The sequence below is a fragment of the Micromonas commoda genome, chromosome 3 (assembly GCF_000090985.2).
Source record: "Micromonas commoda chromosome 3, complete sequence".
Taxonomy (NCBI): domain Eukaryota; kingdom Viridiplantae; phylum Chlorophyta; class Mamiellophyceae; order Mamiellales; family Mamiellaceae; genus Micromonas; species Micromonas commoda.
Genome location: NC_013040.1, coordinates 688,107 through 704,990, shown reverse-complemented (window position 1 = coordinate 704,990; position 16,884 = coordinate 688,107). Strand labels below are relative to the sequence as shown.

Here is a 16,884-nt window from a genome sequence, read left to right as displayed (position 1 = left end):
AAGTAAGGGGCGGGATGCCAACCGCGGATCTGCTGAACCTTCAAAAGTCAAACGTAGATGGCGATGGAGGAGAAGGCGGGCCGAGGGACTCACGACTTGGCGGCCTGGTCCGCCACGGTGATGTCTAACATGCTATTCTTCCTCTCCAGAGGCATGGTGCGCGAATGTGGCTACCCTCAGGCCCGTCACTGCGCCCGAGAGGAGTGGTATTCGACCGTCGGTTGCTGTGTCGGTTGCGTCGAAATTTGGTCCTTTCACAAAAACTGTCCGGACAGCTCGAACCTTCGGCCGTCCTCGGGTTTGGTTCGGCAGAGTTTGCCGTTAAATTTATTTGATCTCATCATCCCGACCCGTGACTGCGCAGCAGTGATCTGGCGGGAGGCAAAAAAACAAAAACCTTCCACCACAGGGGATTCCCGGGCGATTCCTCAGCCTAGTACTAATCCTGCCCAACCATGCTTAAGTTCGATGTTCTGATGGGTATCGCTGTATTCAGGGTGGTATGAGCGGAAGATACTCAATGTGGGGCTCTCCACTATATATACCCGGCTTGGAACGATCACGTCGCGGCTTATGGGTCACAGATAGCGCCTTTTTTAGGTGTCGAAAAAATCGCCAAACTGCCAAACTGCCAAACTGCCAAACTGCCAAACGGTGATGAACCCCCGAAATCACTGTACCACCGCCCCCAACGCCGATCGATGAAGCCCTTCAGCCTCACGTACGTGAGGTATCCCGAGGACGACCCTCTGGGTCTCGCCATGGCACTCGCGTCCCTCGCGCCCTTCTGCATGATCTGGACGACCGTCGGAGCGTTCATGGCCAGGCGCGAGCTGTGGGACCTGCTCACCCTGCTCGGGATCCTCCTCAACGAGGTACTCGCGCAGCTGCTGAAGCGCCACTTCAAAGAGCCGAGGCCGGCGACGTGCGAGCTGGTGGACTTTTGCGACACGCACGGCATGCCCAGCTCGCACGCGCAGCTCGCCGCCTTCGTCGCGACGATGATGACGCTTCAGTACGTCCGCCGACGCGAGGAGTTCAGGGTGTTTTGCAAGTGGAACAAACGAGGCACATCCGGCCGCGCGGGCCACGCGGACGCGATGACCGCGGCGCTCGTCGTCCTCGCTTGGCCGCTGGCGTGGACCGTGGGCATCAGTAGGGTGTACCTCGGGTACCACAGCGTCGAGCAGGTGGTGGCGGGCGCGTGCGTCGGGTGCGTGTTCGGCGCGGCGTATCACGAGCTCGTGTGCCTGGCGGCGACAAAGTCGTTCGCGCGCCTGGACGTCAACGACGGGGGTTTGGGCGGGGCGGTGGCGCGCGCGGTGATTGGGGCGAGGATGAGGGATAGCTCGCTGGTGCCGGATCCGCTCGAGGTCGAGAGGGTGGCGTTGCAGGTCAACGTGCTAGACTTCAAGGAGAAGAGCTTCTGAAAATTTTACACGTGGCACTACACCGCGTGGCACTACACCGCGGGCCCGCGCCGCGAGCGCGCTGCTCGACGGCGCGGAGGTTACTAGTCTATCGTACAGATACTATACATGCGTCCTGGTATCAGCCCTCTCACCACAGCTTTGACCAAATGCAGATGGGATCCTCGGCTTGTTCACCGGGGTAGCACGCCAGAGTTTGGTCCTCCGCGTTGACGACCATCACAACGCAGTCTCGCTTGATGCTCCTGAAGTATGGGTCTATGAAAGGCATCGGGATCGCGAAGCACGCGAAGGGAGTCGTTCCACACCCCCAGCAAAGCGAAGAACCGCCGCAAACGCAGTGCGCCGCGACGGGAAACGACCCGCAAGGGACGCATTTCAGGCAGTAGCATCCGCTGATCTCGCTTCTCTGCGCGGGAGGAAGCGAAAGGGCGTACGCCCGCGCTTCGGTTTGCGGCATCACGTCTCCCGTGGTGCTGCGGGACATCGTCTCGGCACTCGGCTTAAGTAAGATATCATCGCCGTTCATGATGAATGTCCGGCCGCGCTCTGGCTTAGTGTTACGGGGGTGCTCGCTGAGTAAGCTTGTGCTTTTGTTGTTCGGGAGAGATTCTTTCACGACCTTTCCACGCGAGCACTCTTCACTGGCGAGGCTGTAGATCGCGGCGCGGCGGTGTCTCGCGCGCGCGATGTCGCGTAAGTACGAGCCCGACGCGGTGGCGGACACCCCCGCCGCCGCCTCCTGGACGCACGCCCTGGCTGGGTACGACGAGACGCTTCGTTCTCGCGGCTCGACGTTCCGTCTGACGTTTCCGCTCGATCAGTTCAAGCGCCCCATCCACGATCCTCGGTCGACGTCTCGCGCCACCGCGCTCGCGTCCGCGGCGTGGTACCTGGGCGTGTTCGCCTTCGCGGCGTTCGCCGTCTACGCGCACGTCACGCGCCCGACCGTGACGAACCTGGTCCTCCTGCCCTCGACCGCGCTCCCCCCGCTCCCGCTCACGCTTCGCACGCGATGCTCCTCCCCGTGGGCGTGCACGCCGGGCGCGACGCCGCTCCCCGGCGCGACGCACATCGGCCCGTGCCGGTACGAGAACCCCTACAACCGCACGTACGCGTGCGCGAAGCACGCGCACAACATCCTGGACGGCCCCGAGCTCGACGCGAACGGCGCCGAGGTCTGGCCCAACCTCACCGACACCCCCACGAGCGCCGGCGCCGGCGGACGCCGACGTCTCCTCAACGACCACCTGTGGACGTGGACGCGCGCGGCGACGGCGACGCAGGCGTACAAGTCCCCCACCTCGCGGTGCGACGCCGAGCGCGTCGCCACGGTCACGAGCTGGGGCGCGGAGGCGAGCGCCCTGGACCTCACAGACGCCGACCCGCGCGTGTACGCCGGCTTCGACCCCGACGCGATGGCGCGCCGCGCCCGGGATCCGAACGCCGCGGTGGACGAGCTCTTCGCCGCGCTCGACGAGGACGCGTCGGGCTTCCTCGACGGCGCCGAGCTGGACGTCCTCGGTCCGTTCGCGAGGATCATGCTCAAGCTGAATAACTTCGGGGACTACCACGAGGGGAACGCGACGTTCGCGGGCGGGTTCAAGGACATCGAGGATTTCACCGGGCCCGGGTCGACGACGGGCGTGATCGAGCGGGGGGTGGTGGACGAGATGCGGACGTACTTGGCCGGGTTCGGGTACGAGTGCACGTGGTGCGTCACGGTGGACGACTACAGGAACGCCCTGCGATACGTCTGGGACTCGACCAAGGCGAACTGGAACGGGTTCGTCGCGAACGTCGACCCGCTGTACCACCCGTGGAGCTACGTCTTATCCGGCGACGCGTTTTACCCGACGACGAGCGTCGGCGTGGACGCGTTCCCGAAGGACGGGCGCGTGTCCCCCGCGGAGCTCCGCGAGGCGTTTCGGTACATGCTCGCGCACCAGACGGTCACCCCGTGGGCGGTGGCGCAGGCGGTGAGCGCGGCGCTGGACGCGAACCCCGACGCGGCGGAGTCCGCGGCGATGCAGCTGTGCAGCGCGGACGTCGCCGCGGGAGACGACGCGCTGGGCGGGATCCTGGTCGAGACGACGTTCCCCCCGGGGTGCCCGTACGGATCGGAGAGCTGCGACACGCGGCTGACGATCGAGCTCGGCGACGGGAAGGCGAACGGGATGGCGCTCCGATTAGACCTCGAGCCGGGGCAGAGGAAGGCGGTGCAGGTGGGGGTGACGGTGCGGCGGGAGCGGGGGAAGCCGGACGCGTACGAGCTTCGCGCGGACGATCTCTTCTACGTCGGGAAGAACGACGACCGGAGGGCGAGTCTCCGCGTCGGGGTGAAGCAGTACGCCGAGGCGCTCGACACGGCCAGGCCGGGGACGTGGCTCACCGTGTTCGCCGCCGTCGGGGGGTTCGCGAGCCTGTCGCTCTCGATCCTCTCGCTGGGGGTCGGGGCGATCGCCGCCCTCGCGGAGAGGAGCGAGTCCGCGTGCGCGTGCCTCGGCGACGCCTTCGGGAGGGGATGAGGAGCAGGCGGGGTGCGTTTCACCGAGAGTCTACACGTGTCGTGGTCTATTTGTGTATATCTAGCTAGTGGTGTTTTTTTGTTACCTCACGGTACTCTATTGCACTTTTTAATGACTGGTTTCTTGTGCGCACGTTATCCACCCGCGTCGCCTTTTCAGGCTGGGGATTCTTCCCCTCCCGCGGCTCGCTCCCGACGACGCGTCTGACGCCAACCCCCCCCTCCTCCGGATTTTCGGATTTTCAGCCTCTGAAATTTTCAGAGGCTTTTTCCTGACTCGATATTTTAAACCCTCGTTAGACCGTCATTTTCCTCTTACACTCGCCGCGAGTGAAACTCGCGAAAAAATTCTCCCTTTTCATTGGACTTACGTGTGGAAAATCATTGGATTTCAAGATGTTTCGGCTTGCGTCGACCTTCAATGGTGATTTTCCGAAAATATGCTGAACGCTCAATTTCTTGAGTCATTCAACAGGAGATGCCGAGCATTCCCCAGCATTTTCACCCTCCAGTCGACGCAAGCCGTTTTATCTTGAAATCCAATGATTTTCCACACGTAATTCCAATGAAATCGCGGATTTCTCGCCAAAACCTCGAAACAAGACGCCAACAAGTCGACCACGAAGACTTTTGTTTCTTGTGACCGTTGCCGGATTCGCGAATGCCGAGCCGAAAGAGAACGTCGAGCTGCGAAACGCCAAGTTTTTTGTTGGAGGGCTACGACCGCGACGAGGGGTCCGAGAGGGCGGACCAGAAGCGGTCGCGCGTGAGCTCACGCCGCCGTCGACGCCAGCGCACGTCGCAGCGTTCACCGTCGATCCACGTCCGATTTCACGCGCCCGGCCCTTCCCATCGGCAGTTGGGAGTCCGCGCGCCAATCGACAAACGCACGTCTCACCGTTCAGGACTCGTTCCGAGGTCTCGTCGTGGCCATCGGCAGCGGTAGCGCGTCGAGGCTGGTCGGTGAGCGCTCGCTGCGGGTGAATGTCTGACAGCGAAAGCGACAGAAGCGAGCTCAGTATCTCAAGGTGCGCGATGTTCGCGCTTGAAGTCTCGCGCGAAAGTCTCCCCTCTACCGGTCGCGGGCGGCGCGCCACCGAGACACGGCGGGGGAATGAGAGAAGCGCCCGTTGACGACTTTTTCCCCACCGTCGACCGCATCCCCGCCTTCGTCCCCTGACCGTCCCGACACGTCCCCAACCTCCGATCACCAGTTCCGAGGAACGTCACCTCGATCGCGTCGCGAAAGGCACGCACAGGGAGTACGCGGAGGAGCAGCGCAGGAAGCTCGAGGACGTCACGATGTCCGACCCGGAAGATGAGGAACCCGCGATGGAGGAGGAGGAGGAGGAGGAGCTCGAGGTGGAGGAGGGCGACGAGGAACAGTTCGAGGAGGGAGAGGAGGGAGAGGAGCTCGAAGAAGGCGAAGAGGGCGAGATGGAAGAGGGCGAAGAAGGCGAGGAGGATCTCGAGGAAGGCGAGGAGGAACCCGAGGAGGAACCCGAGGAGGGCGAATACGAGGAGGAGGACGACGGCGACGTCGCGGACGAGTTCAGCGAGGAACGTCCGGACGCCTCACCCGAGGGTCGGAAGAGCAAATCGTCCAAGGGCGGTAGGTCCTCCAAGGGACCCGATCCCGAGTACCCCACCGAACCGGAATCCGACTCGGACGACGACGCGCTCTCCAGGCGCAGGCGCAAGAACAAGCTGAGCAAGGCGGCGAGGGACCCGTACAGGTTCGTCCGCGACAGCGACGACGAGTCCATCAGCTCGGGCCGCGACCGGAGGGGCGGCGAGCCCTGGCGCACCAAGATGGACGGCAAGACGGAGTACAACACTCTCGCCAACGAGGTGAGGAATTACTCCATGCACAGGCCCCCGGGTCCCGACGGGCGAGCGCACAGGATGGAGGACCTGCCGGTGAAGCTCGCGTTCGAGCACCTCTCCTCGCTCGCGGGCATGAGCGAAAAAGTTCAGAACGCGATCAACCTGAGCCGCAACCTGTTCCAGCGCCGCGTCGACAAGATGGAGAAGGGCGTCATGTTCAAGGCGTGGCGCGGCTGGCTCCTGGTGCAGCACGACTTCAACAACAAGCGCAACATCCTGACCCGCGCGGTGAACAAGATGAAGAGACGCAGGCTGTACAAGGCGTTCTCCAAGTGGGCCGAGCTGCACAACAAGGCGCATCGACCCTCGCACTTTGACAAAGCCGCGCGGGCGGTGGTCCTCGGCGGGTGCAGACGGAGGACCTTTGGCGCGTGGCGCGAGCACACCAAGGACGTCAGGCGCCAGTTTAAGATGGCGGCACACACCGCGCGGATGCGCGAGGAGTTCCTCGAGAGGCTGGTGGAGGCTGGCCTGAGGCAGGTCATGCACAAGCGCATCCGCCGAGCGTGGGATGCCTTTGACAAGTTCAGCGAGGTGCGCCGCGCCAAGCGCAACAAGGCGCGACAAGTGATTGGCCGCGCCATGAACAGGGAGCAGGCCAGGGCATTTGGCCGGTGGAGAGAGTACGTAGCGCAGCTCAACAAGCAGCACGGGCAGCTCAAGCGCGCCGTGGCGCGCATGTCCAAGGCGACAATGGCTCGCGCCTTTGACGCCTGGCAGGGCCAGCAACTGCACAAGAAGCGATGCCTGATGAAGATCATCAAGGGCACGCAGGCCAGGGCGTTCGCCAAGTGGCAGGACAACCTGCGCTTGCTGCGCAAGGCCAGGATCGTGTTTGCGCGATGGAACCAGCGCACGCGCTACGCGGCGTTTAATGGATGGTGGCTCAACGTCGAGGAGAAGCGGCGGCAGACGGAGATGTGCTCCAAGATTTGCAAGCGCATCCTCAACCGCGCCGTGCGCAACGCGTGGGCGCAGTGGATGTACTGCGTGGAGCAGAGCTTCGGGTGCACGCTGGAGCAGGTCAAGGCTCTGCGCGATCAGAACGCCAGGCTTCGCCGCGATAACGAGCGGTTCGTGCGGCTCGTGGATTCCGGCGAGTGGGGTCGCGGTCGGGTCGAGGAGCTCTCCGAAGCCGGCCGCCTGCTCAGGGACGAGCGCAAGCAGCTCGAGGATCTCATCAGGAGCATCAAGGATGAGAAGGACGGCTTCGTCAAGGATGCCGAACTTCAGGCGAGGGAGGCGAGGGCGCTCAAGGACAGGCTCGTCAGCGGCAACTTTGTCCAACGAAACAAGCTGAACGTCCGCGGCGGATCGGCTTTCAACTCCATGCAGCGGGTTTTGAAGCAGGACCTCATCGACAGCGGCGCCGCGGCCAGGCAGCGTCACATGCTCGGAGGTGCCGTGCACAACGTTGACCGCCTCGCGATGGACAAGGTTTCCGTTTTTGCCGACGGAGAGATCCAGATGCAGGCTGTCAAGAGGGCGCCGCCGCCGTTTGCCAGGGGCGGCGCGAGGAGGCCAGCGCCGCCGCCGCTGAGGGCCGCTCCGCCGCCCGTCCCGATGCCGCGGACGACGGCGCCGCGACCGGCGAGCGCGCCAAGGGACGAAGAGGGGGAGAACGTGTTGGTGGAGGCGCTGTCGAGTCTCACCGCCGACGAGGTGGATGCGCTGGAGGACATTCTGAAGCGGGGCAGGACCGACGCCGCTTTGGTCTAATACACTACGGGAAGATATGCACGGGATGGGGATCAAACGCGACGAGGGGGCGAATTCAACGCAACAAACTGTCACATACATCGTTATACAAACTCAACGAAAAGGCGTGGATTCTTCGTTACTCCGAGCGCGGACCCCGCCCCTCCATCCTGTCCAACCGAGCCGAATCCGCGCTCCCTTCGCCGCTCTCCGCCCCAATCGGCGCGTAATCTCGCCCCTCCCTGCGCAAACCCCCGGCGCCGCGAGCTCCCGCGCCGGCTAAGGGCTGCTTAGTCACCCACGCCAAGTACGCCGCGCCCGTCCCGAGCAGCGACCCGCAAATCACATCCTCGGAGTGGTGCCAGTAATCCCTCCACCTGCTCAACGCCACGTACGTCGCGAGCGCCAGCGGCCACCACGCCAACGCCATCCTTAACATTGACGCCCGGTCTCTCGGGTGCACGCCGACGACGCCGTAGTCGTACGGGGAGAAGACCTCCAGCCTAGCCGTGGCGTACGCCGCCGCGTAGGCGAGACCCGAAAACGACATGCTGGAGTGTCCGCTGGGAAACGATTTCCTGCCTTCGATGACGTGCCGAGGGTTTGTGGGCGTGCACGCCGGGACCCCCGGCGAGGCCCACGCGACGTTGCCGTCGGGCCAGCAGCGGTAGAGGAAGTCGGGCCTGTACCCACCGATGGATACCTTGAGAAGATTCGTCACGGCCCAACCCAGTGACACGGAAACGCACAGACCCGCGATGGACCTCCGGATCTCCAGCCAACCCGCGCCGGTGAAAGCCGCGACGGATACGATCAAACCGAGCGGGATGAACACGCCGAGGAACGGGAGCGTCCACGTCGGGACGCTCTGGTCCGTCGTGAACGGGTACGAATATTTTGGGAGCGTCTCCGGGACCAGGTACCGCTCAAACGGTTCGACGAGTTCCAAGGAGCCGGCGAGGTAGACGAGCGCGAAGACGATGGACGCATCCACCGCCCATGCGGGAGGACCCGTCTTCATTTGCGATATACGACTCGGTGGTGGTGCGCAAGCGCGGTTCGGAGTGCCGACGGTGACGTTTCATTCGCTCGCTTCGTTCCGGACAAAAAGGATATTCCAACTGGGTTTGGACGGCTCACGTTTTGTGCAAAGTCGGATCCCAAGTCTTGAGTTTTAAACCGTCGATGACGCCCAGCTAAAACCGAGCAGCCTGTTTATCGCCCCGGGATGAAAAGCAGCCTCGGAACTGCATCCACAGTTGCGGATGGCACCGGAGAAGGAGCCGCTGGAGCCGTCGTGGCTCGCGCAGGTGAAAGAGCTCCTGGGTCCGCACAAACGGTACCATCGCGCTCAAACCGAAGATGCACTCCCGAGCGGCGTAAAGGTGGAGCAGGCTTCTCGCTTTCCGAAAGAGGTTGCGCACTTCACGCGCTGGAAGATCATTCACATAGAGTGCTCTCGGTGGGACGCCGATGCGATGATGAAAAGAGCTGAGGTGCACGTCGTCGACCTCGTCGACGCCGCGACTATCAAACTAAACCCAGCTTTGCACTCCCACGCGCTGGAGCTGGAGGCTGCCGACGACGGACTGGTGGTGAGTAACCGCGGGGGCTTCCACTCCAAGCCAGACGCAGTCCAAAAACTATCCGACTGCGGATGCGAGGAGGCGACGCAGATAATGAACCTCGTGCGATCGTGCGTGATGTACGAACCGGGTAAAAAGGCGAGACACGAAAATGACGCCAAGGTGACCACTGCGTGGATCAACGTGTGCCGCAACGGCCACACACACGGCCTGCACAGTCACGAGCCCGCTAAGTTCTCCGCCGTGTATTACGTCTCAGTGCCGGAGTCGAAGGAGGAGGAGGAGGAGGAGGAGGATTCCTTGTCCGGTCATCTCGTGCTGAGATTCGGATCAGGAGGTAACGAGGGTGACCCTGCTTTGGGGCTGGAGGACGACAGTTGGTGCCTGTGGGACCACGTGGAGCCGAAGGAGGGTCGGCTCGTGATATTTCCCTCCTCGATGCCGCACGGCGTTTTGAAAGTGTCGACCGCGGCGGACGAAGAGAAACCGAGGATATCCATCGCGTTCAACACGGGCGAGAAGAACGTGAACCTCGAAAAGTATGGAAAGAAGAACAAGAAGCGGAAGAAGACAGAGTAGCCACGTAGCCCTAGCTAGCTAGATTAGAATCTGGTTCACCTTTCATTTACACCGACGATCACTCGTCATCCTTCTTCGCCTCCTCCTCAGTCTCCGACAGCTCCGTCTCGGACACCTCCGTCTCGGACGCCTCGCTCTCTTCATCTCCGGACGTGGGTTTCTTTTTCTCCTCCGGGGATTCGATTCCCGGGATCCGCGGTCGCGCCCTGAGCTTCGCCGGCTGCGCCAGTCCCATGCGCTCCTCCCTCGCGGCGATCCGGGCCTTCTCCTTCTCTTCCCGGAAGAACGCCACCATCCTCTCCGCGATCGCGCGCTTGCTCTCCGGCGGCTTCTTCGGGTCGATAAACAGCAGCCCGTGCGCGCAGCACATCGAGATGAGCTCCTTGGACGTGAAAGGCTCGAAGTCCTCCACCGTGAAATCCTCGAGGTCTTTTTTCGTTCCGGTTTCTTCGTCGATTGGAAACTTGGCGGCTTCAAGCGCGGGAAGCTCCTTGCGTCCGCGCGCCGCCATCGCCGGCCGGGACAGCTCGGGCGACAGCGCGGTCAACTTGACCTGCGCGCGCTGGTACTCCGTCGCCGTCATCGCCGCCTCCTGCTGGGCGATTTCCGCCGCGAGCTGTTGCCCCGCGCCGTCGTCGTGTCTCTCCGCGGTCCACAGGTCGACGCATCCGTCGGCGCCTCCGGTGAGGATCCTTCCGCCCGCGCGCGCGGCGGTGGCGCGCGTGACCGCCGCGACGCCGACGGCGGCGTCGGATCCCGGCGGTGCGACGTCCGGGAAGAGGCACAGGGAGGTGACGCCGCCCTGGTGGTTGGTCTCGATTCGGAAATCCTTATCCTCAGCGCCCGTCTCGACGGACCACCGGGAAATCGCAACCTCCACGCCGCCCTCGTTCGCGCCCACGGTGTACAGGTACCGCTCGTCGGGGGATATGAGCGCCGCGAGGACACCGGCAGGGTGCGCGCTCTCCTTGAAACCCTCGGGCCCGCGGCGTATGGTGCGAACCCTGACGTAGGACCCGGCGGATGATTTGAGCTTCCCGTCGACGTACTCGGCATCCACGCCCGCGACGGGCTGCCATCGGTAGTGGCGCAGCTCACCGTCGCCCCGCGCGCCGCCGGTGACGAGCTCGCTCCCGTCCCTCGACACCGCGATGGCGGTGACGGGCGCCTTGTGCCCGGGGATGACCCTCTCGACGACGGGAGCGTCGCCGGAGACGGCCCACCTTCGAACGTTGCAATCGCGGCTGCCCGTAAAGACCAAATCGCCCGACTCGCCGGCGCCACCCGCGATGCACAGCACGGTGTTTACCCCGCCGAAGCCCTTGGGTTTGTTGCGGTACCTCTTCTCTTCGAGATACTTCGCCTTGGCCTCCGCCGCGGCAGCCTCCGCGTCGAGAACCGCGGCGAGTTCCTCCGGCGTCATCGCAGCCTCCCTCTCCGCCCTCGCCTCGGCGGCTTTGGCAGCCTTCTCCGCCGCCTCCGGGTCCTCGTCCTCGTCGTCGACGGGTGGGACGCCGAGGCCGTCCTTGTCCTTCTCCGGCCAACGGGGCGAGTACGTGCGCGCGATGACGTCGCCGCTGCCGGCGTCGTACACCGCGAGGCACGCCTCCTCGCCGCCGACGTACAGCCTGGCGCCGTCGTCGGAGACTCGCAGGCACCGAACCGCGCCGCGCTCCTCCGTCCTCTTGTGCGCGTACGTCGACATCAGCGCAGTTGCGTGCGCTGAGTTGGACACGACGGGTATCTTCCAACGCTTGCACGTCCCGTCGGCGGAGGCGGTGTAGAAAGAGGCGGCGTCGGGGTGGAACGCGACGCACGACACCGCGCCCGCGTGGCCGCCCTCGGTGACCTCGCTCTCGACCCTCGCCGCCTCCGCCGCGTCCCTCTCGCGCTTCTCCGCCAGCTCGTCCGCGTCGAGCCCAGCCTCGGTGGGGTCCTCGACGTCGGAGTCGGAGTCCAGGCAGACGACGGCGTTGGCGTTCTTTTGCCGGCGAGTGCGGGGTTTGGTCAACGGCTTGCCCGGGTACGCGGCGCAGAGGAACTCCGGGGCGAGATCGTCCGCACTCGGGTCGATCGCGTAGACGACGCAACTGCCGTCGGATCCGCCGCACGCCATCCTGGTGCCGCAGCCGCTGACGGCGATGCACGTGACCGCGCCCCTGCCGACGGTGAGTCGCGCGATGCGCTCGCCGTGGGCGCCCTCGAGGCGGGGTTCGGGGAGGGGCACCACCGCGGGGGTCGGGATGGCGACGCACCCGTCCCACGACGCAAACTCCGCGGCGTCGGGGGTGCCCTCGAGGGGTCCGCCGAGTTTTGGGGCGCCGTCGTCGTCGTCGGTGGCGTCGGCGTCGTCGTCGGGAGGCTTGGGCCCTCCGGTCATGACGTAGCCCTCCTCCGACCACATCCTGCATCCGCCCGCGCAGGTGCCGCAGCAGCTCCAACGCTTGGCGGACCCGCACGGCTTGCAACCCATGAGCGCCCAACCGGCGGTCTCCATGGGCGGGACGTTGGTGCGCGCGTCCCTGTTCTCCTTGTCTGCGCTCTTACCGACCATCGCGCCCGCGAGGTGAGCGGTGCCCTTGACCCTGACAGGGGCGTCGGGATCGGGGAAGCGGCCGCACGGCGAGCACACGAGCTCGCACGTCGCGTCAAGGTCGTAGTCGTCGAACGGGACGAGCTTGCCGGTGTGGCAGTGGGTCTGGCCGGGGAGTAGGACCCCGCGGCCGTTGGGATGGTCCCACTTGAACGAGCTCGCCATGGTGATGGACGAGTCTTCGCGCGGGACGCGTGTGAGCCGGGCGCGGTCTCGGCTCTCCCGATGATGCTGCGCCTGTTTCAACGGTCAAAACGTTCGGCCACCCGATTTTCTACCGAGTTTCAGCAGCGGACAAAATTATGCGGGTTTGACGCATAACGGGTAACCGCGGGCGAGCTGGAGGGCGCCATGACCACGGATGGAGACCCTCGCGGGTTACCGAACAGTCACGTGGAAGGGATAAGCGAGGGCCAGATCCTGAGCATGGAGGTGCGCCCCGCAACCCGGCCCTCGGCAACCTCCACGGCATCTCCGATTTTCCAGAATCCCCACTCTCCGCGTAAGACGATAATTCGACAACGCCACTGACCCGCCCCCTCTCCCCTCCCACTGTCTCACCCCAACCTCCAGGGAGACGAGCTCGCCGCTCACGACAATCTCGAGGAGGCGCTCGACAGGTACGACCGCGCGCTGCTCGCCGACCGCAAACAGCACGGCGACACGCACCCAGACGTCGCTGCCAGGTACTGCAGCATCGGAGGGCTGTACAAAGCCACGGGCGATAACGAGATGGCGCGCGAGTACTTCGCCAAGGCGCTCGAGGTGGAGGAGTCCACGGGCACCGACGGGAGGCGGACCGCGAGGGCGTCGTACATGTCGAACCTCGCGGCGGTATCGCGCGCTGCCGGGGACGTGGACCTCGCGAGAGATCAGTACTGCACGGCGCTGGACCACCTCCGGGGGATGATACCCGACTCCAACGAGGCGGTCGAGACGGCGCTGTCGAGGGAGGAAGCCAGTCTGTTTCGCGTCAGCGGCGACACGTCGACGTCGGGGTACGGCATCGGCGGCGAGGGCGTCGCGGCGCCGTCTCCGAAGCTCTTGGGCGAGGGCGGCGTCCTGAACGTCGCCGCGTCGATCCTGAACAATCTCGGCCTGCTGCTCAAGTCGATCGGCCGGCTGCACGCCGCGCGGCGTTGCTACGTCCGCGCCATCTCCCTCGGCGCCGTCGCGCTCGGCGCGCACTCGCCCGCCATCGCGCTGCGCGTGCGTAACCTCGGCGCCGTCTTACTGCAGCTCGGGTACGTAGATTTGGCGGTGGAGCGCCTGACCCGCGCGCACGGGGCTTGCGTCTTGGGGCATGGCGCGGACCATCCCGAGACGATCATGTGCGCGGAGTGGCTCCAGGCGGCGACGGAGACGGCTGACCTGGACGCACACGCGCACGCGCACGCGCGGGGGGTGGGGTCCGACCCGGACGAGACCTTGCCGGAGGCGGCGGAGTGGTTCTGCGAGCGGCTTCGATGCGGCGTGCTCGAGCCGACGCCGGAGCCGAGTCTGCCCGGGGAGGAGCGCGCCATCGAGGCGATCGATCCGGCGCCGATCGGCCTGGAGGACGCGATGGTACCCGCGGTGGAGCACGCGACCCGTGACGCGGAGGCGGCGGGGGTGGGACATTCACACGCGGGGACTGGGAAGACGTTCGGCGTTGGCACGCCGGGGTTGGACGCATCGGAAAGCCAGACGAGGTTTAACCCCGTGGAGCCGCCCCCCGGCGAGGACATGCTCAGCCCGTACGCCGCGCCCGTCACGTCGCGGGAACTCAAGCGCGTGGGTAACGCGGAGACCTCGCCGGTGTGGCGCGCGGTCGCGCTGGAGCACGAGGCGATCGTCTCCGGCAAGAGCTCCATGCCCCGAGGTCAGGATTACATCAGCGCGTATCTTCGACAGGCGCCCGGGTACGCGAACCTCATCACGCCGTTCCAGGAGATGCCCTCGGACCTCTTGATGCCGTACGCGTCGTTCCGGGGCTACGGCGCCCCGCTGAAGAGCGGAGCGGCGCGGCAAGGGAAAGGGGAGCCCCGGCGGCACCAGCTCCCCAAGAGGACTCTGGACGAGCGAGGAGTGGCGTCGAGCGCGGGGACGGCGCCGAGGCCGAGGGCCATCGAGGTGAGAGAGGAGGAGGAGGAGACGACGCCGGTGGCTCAGGTGGGGTTGGGGGGCAGGGCGGGTGAATCTCGCAGCGGCGGGAGGAACATGTACGCGTACCCGGATTGACCCCTAGCTAGCTAGCACGCAACCTTCAGCGCACTCGGACGAAATTTGCTCTGCTCACGTGAAGGCGCCTCGCTGCGACGACAAGAAAAACTAACATCAGTTCCGGCGGGGGCACTCGTTCGCGCACCCTGGGTGGGGAGGTCGCGTGGATGTTTCAGCCAAAGGATCCGGCCGCTCGCAAGTTTGTCAGGCAATTCGACAAGTTCACAATCATACTGTGCGGAACAGCGGCGATTGCGTACGGTCTCCAGCAGTACTACGTAAGCGCCCCGCGAAATACCTATTTTCACGTCCTCTCTCTCGCTCACCAGACTCTTCGACGCGCAGGGACTGGACAGCACACCGGGGGCGATACCGAAGGAGGTCGTCGTTCCAAAGGCTGAGAAAGGCGGTGCTGAGAAATAGAGAGGTGAGATGTCGCGATAAGACAAGGCCCGAGTTGAGTCACCGGCAACGCGTGCGCACAAGGTCGAGCACGATCAGAACCGCGAGATTGAAGACTCTCCCGAATGGGTGGATGGATGGAAAGGGACGTGCGCGGCGCGCTTCTCGAAAAAGCAGCTCTTAGATTTCGAGTGAACTCCGTTAATAAAACATGTACCTCGGAAGGACCGATCCCCTTCCCCCACGTCGCCGAGTGCGCACTCACGCAATGACCCTGAGGTTGTGGTCGCTGCAGCCCGCGTAGAGCGCCTTGGCATCCGCCGCAAACTCCAGAGCGTTCACCGGCGCCTTGCTCGCCTCCCACCTCTTCACCACCTCCCACTCCGCCTTGACGTTGTGCACGCACGCGTCGGCGCCGCCCACGGCCAGGTAGTGACCGCTGTGGTCGAACCGCACGCACCGCACGCCCGCCGCCTCGACGCTCTTAAAGTTCTTCAGCTTCCTCAAGTCCCAGAGCTTCACGCCGTCGTTCGCGCACGTCGCGAGGTAGTACCCATTCTCGGAGAACGACATGGCGCTCACCGCACCGACGTGGCCCTCCACCTTGGCGGCCACCTTGGAGGTCTTGACGTCCCAGATCTTGACGCTCGAGTCGGCGGCGCCCGTGCCCAAGATGAGACCGTCGGGGTGAAAGCCGCCGCACGTGTACTCGGAATCCGCGTCGCGCTGAACGCTGAGGCACTCCGCCGCGCCGACGTCCACGAACGCCCACGCGCCGTCGCCGCCGATGGACACCGCGTACGCGTTCGTGGGGTGCGCGCTGACGGCGACGACCTCGCCCTCGTGGACCCCCGCGAGCGCGGCGACCTCGGCGCCGCCGCGCCAAATCTTGACCGTCTTGTCCGCGGATGACGTGAGGATGGCGTCGCCGGCGTAGGCGACGTCGGTCACGGCCTTCTTGTGACCGGTCATGAGGGCGCCGCGCTTGCCCTTGGCGGCGTCGAAGAGCGCGAGCGATCCGTCGGCGCCGCCCGTCGCCACCTCGTCGGCGTTCAAGGGGTTGACGCAAACGGCGCGGATGCCCTTCGCCTTGGTCGCGTGGCACGGCGCGATGGCGCCAACCTCCATCTTGCCGATGTCTTCGGCGGAGGCGAGGGTGGGAGAGATCTCGCGCTTCTTACGCGCCTTGCTCAGTTCCTTGCTCTTGGCGGTCATCGCGTCGATCGCCTCGGGCGGGACGCCGCTTCTTTGCTTCTTGCCGTCGCCGCCGGGCGCGTCGCCGTCGACGTCCATGGCGTCAGATGACATGGCTCGCTTGCCGGGGGCGGCGGAGGGACCAGCCGCGCGCGCGTTCGCGAGGGCCTCGCGCGCCTCGTCGCGCTCCTTCATGAGCCTGGAGATGACGCGGCACGCGGCGTCGTGCTGGTACAGCGCGTGCGAGAGTTCCTGCCTGGTGCCGTGAAGGTCGACGCGGAGTTCGTGCGTCTCGAGCATGAGCGCGTCCCACTCGTTGTGGAAGATGGAGAGGAGCCCGGGGATGGACGCGGCGGCGGTGGTTCGGGGTTTAACCGTCGTGCTCGACTTGACGGGGAGCAAGTCCTCGAGGGTCATCGGGGTCTTGGTCACCGGGCACTCGCCGGTCTCCTGCGTCGTCAGATCGCGGACGGGGAGCGAAGGTCGGTTTGTGGAGATCGTCACGGGGCGGGCGGGAAACCCTGAGCGCTTTTTTCCCAGCGACGCGCGGGGCTCGGGGCTCGGTTTCCGAGCCGCCGGGTGGGCGATGCGGGATCGAGGCGCACCTGGAGAGCCTTGGTGATGAGGGACCGCTCGTAGAGGTGCCCAGTCTTCGAGGAGATGACCGGGTCCTCGGGCGTCGTGCCCGAGATCGAGCAGAACATCGCCGCCGAGGTTTAGTCTCGGACCGTGCCAAACAGGACGCGACCGTGGGGTGATCCGCGGGATCGGGGGGCGCTCGATCGA

General features: G+C 65.0%; 9 protein-coding genes across 9 annotated transcripts; 5 read left to right on the top strand and 4 right to left on the bottom strand.

Annotated features, from left to right (window-relative positions):
* Nucleotides 1-959: 959 nt before the first annotated feature.
* Nucleotides 960-1,430, top strand: MICPUN_107908 (predicted protein; the record flags this gene model as incomplete). The annotated part of the gene is made up of 1 exon (XM_002500898.1): nt 960-1,430. The coding sequence occupies one exon, from the start codon at nt 960-962 to the stop codon at nt 1,428-1,430; it is 471 nt and encodes a 156-aa protein (XP_002500944.1).
* A 130-nt stretch (nt 1,431-1,560) lies between these two features.
* MICPUN_56942 (predicted protein) lies at nt 1,561-1,959 on the bottom strand (the record flags this gene model as incomplete). Its single annotated transcript, XM_002500472.1, has 1 exon — nt 1,561-1,959. One exon carries the CDS (start codon nt 1,957-1,959, stop codon nt 1,561-1,563), a length of 399 nt encoding a protein of 132 aa, XP_002500518.1.
* Nucleotides 1,960-2,119: 160 nt separating this feature from the next.
* Nucleotides 2,120-3,958, top strand: MICPUN_52217 (predicted protein; the record flags this gene model as incomplete). Its single annotated transcript, XM_002500897.1, has 1 exon — nt 2,120-3,958. One exon carries the CDS (start codon nt 2,120-2,122, stop codon nt 3,956-3,958), a length of 1,839 nt encoding a protein of 612 aa, XP_002500943.1.
* Nucleotides 3,959-5,259: 1,301 nt separating this feature from the next.
* MICPUN_99459 (predicted protein) lies at nt 5,260-7,563 on the top strand (the record flags this gene model as incomplete). Its single annotated transcript, XM_002500896.1, has 1 exon — nt 5,260-7,563. One exon carries the CDS (start codon nt 5,260-5,262, stop codon nt 7,561-7,563), a length of 2,304 nt encoding a protein of 767 aa, XP_002500942.1.
* Nucleotides 7,564-7,681: 118 nt separating this feature from the next.
* Nucleotides 7,682-8,563, bottom strand: MICPUN_56939 (predicted protein; the record flags this gene model as incomplete). The annotated part of the gene is made up of 1 exon (XM_002500471.1): nt 7,682-8,563. One exon carries the CDS (start codon nt 8,561-8,563, stop codon nt 7,682-7,684), a length of 882 nt encoding a protein of 293 aa, XP_002500517.1.
* Nucleotides 8,564-8,807: 244 nt separating this feature from the next.
* Nucleotides 8,808-9,707, top strand: MICPUN_99458 (predicted protein; the record flags this gene model as incomplete). The annotated part of the gene is made up of 1 exon (XM_002500895.1): nt 8,808-9,707. One exon carries the CDS (start codon nt 8,808-8,810, stop codon nt 9,705-9,707), a length of 900 nt encoding a protein of 299 aa, XP_002500941.1.
* Nucleotides 9,708-9,765: 58 nt separating this feature from the next.
* MICPUN_99457 (predicted protein) lies at nt 9,766-12,465 on the bottom strand (the record flags this gene model as incomplete). Its single annotated transcript, XM_002500470.1, has 1 exon — nt 9,766-12,465. One exon carries the CDS (start codon nt 12,463-12,465, stop codon nt 9,766-9,768), a length of 2,700 nt encoding a protein of 899 aa, XP_002500516.1.
* Nucleotides 12,466-12,651: 186 nt separating this feature from the next.
* On the top strand, nt 12,652-14,520 carry MICPUN_99456 (predicted protein; the record flags this gene model as incomplete). The annotated part of the gene is made up of 2 exons (XM_002500894.1): nt 12,652-12,732; nt 12,874-14,520. 2 exons carry the CDS (start codon nt 12,652-12,654, stop codon nt 14,518-14,520), a joined length of 1,728 nt encoding a protein of 575 aa, XP_002500940.1.
* Nucleotides 14,521-15,086: 566 nt separating this feature from the next.
* On the bottom strand, nt 15,087-16,802 carry MICPUN_56935 (predicted protein; the record flags this gene model as incomplete). Its single annotated transcript, XM_002500469.1, has 2 exons — nt 15,087-16,548; nt 16,704-16,802. 2 exons carry the CDS (start codon nt 16,800-16,802, stop codon nt 15,166-15,168), a joined length of 1,482 nt encoding a protein of 493 aa, XP_002500515.1. The 3' UTR covers nt 15,087-15,165.
* Nucleotides 16,803-16,884: the final 82 nt, after the last annotated feature.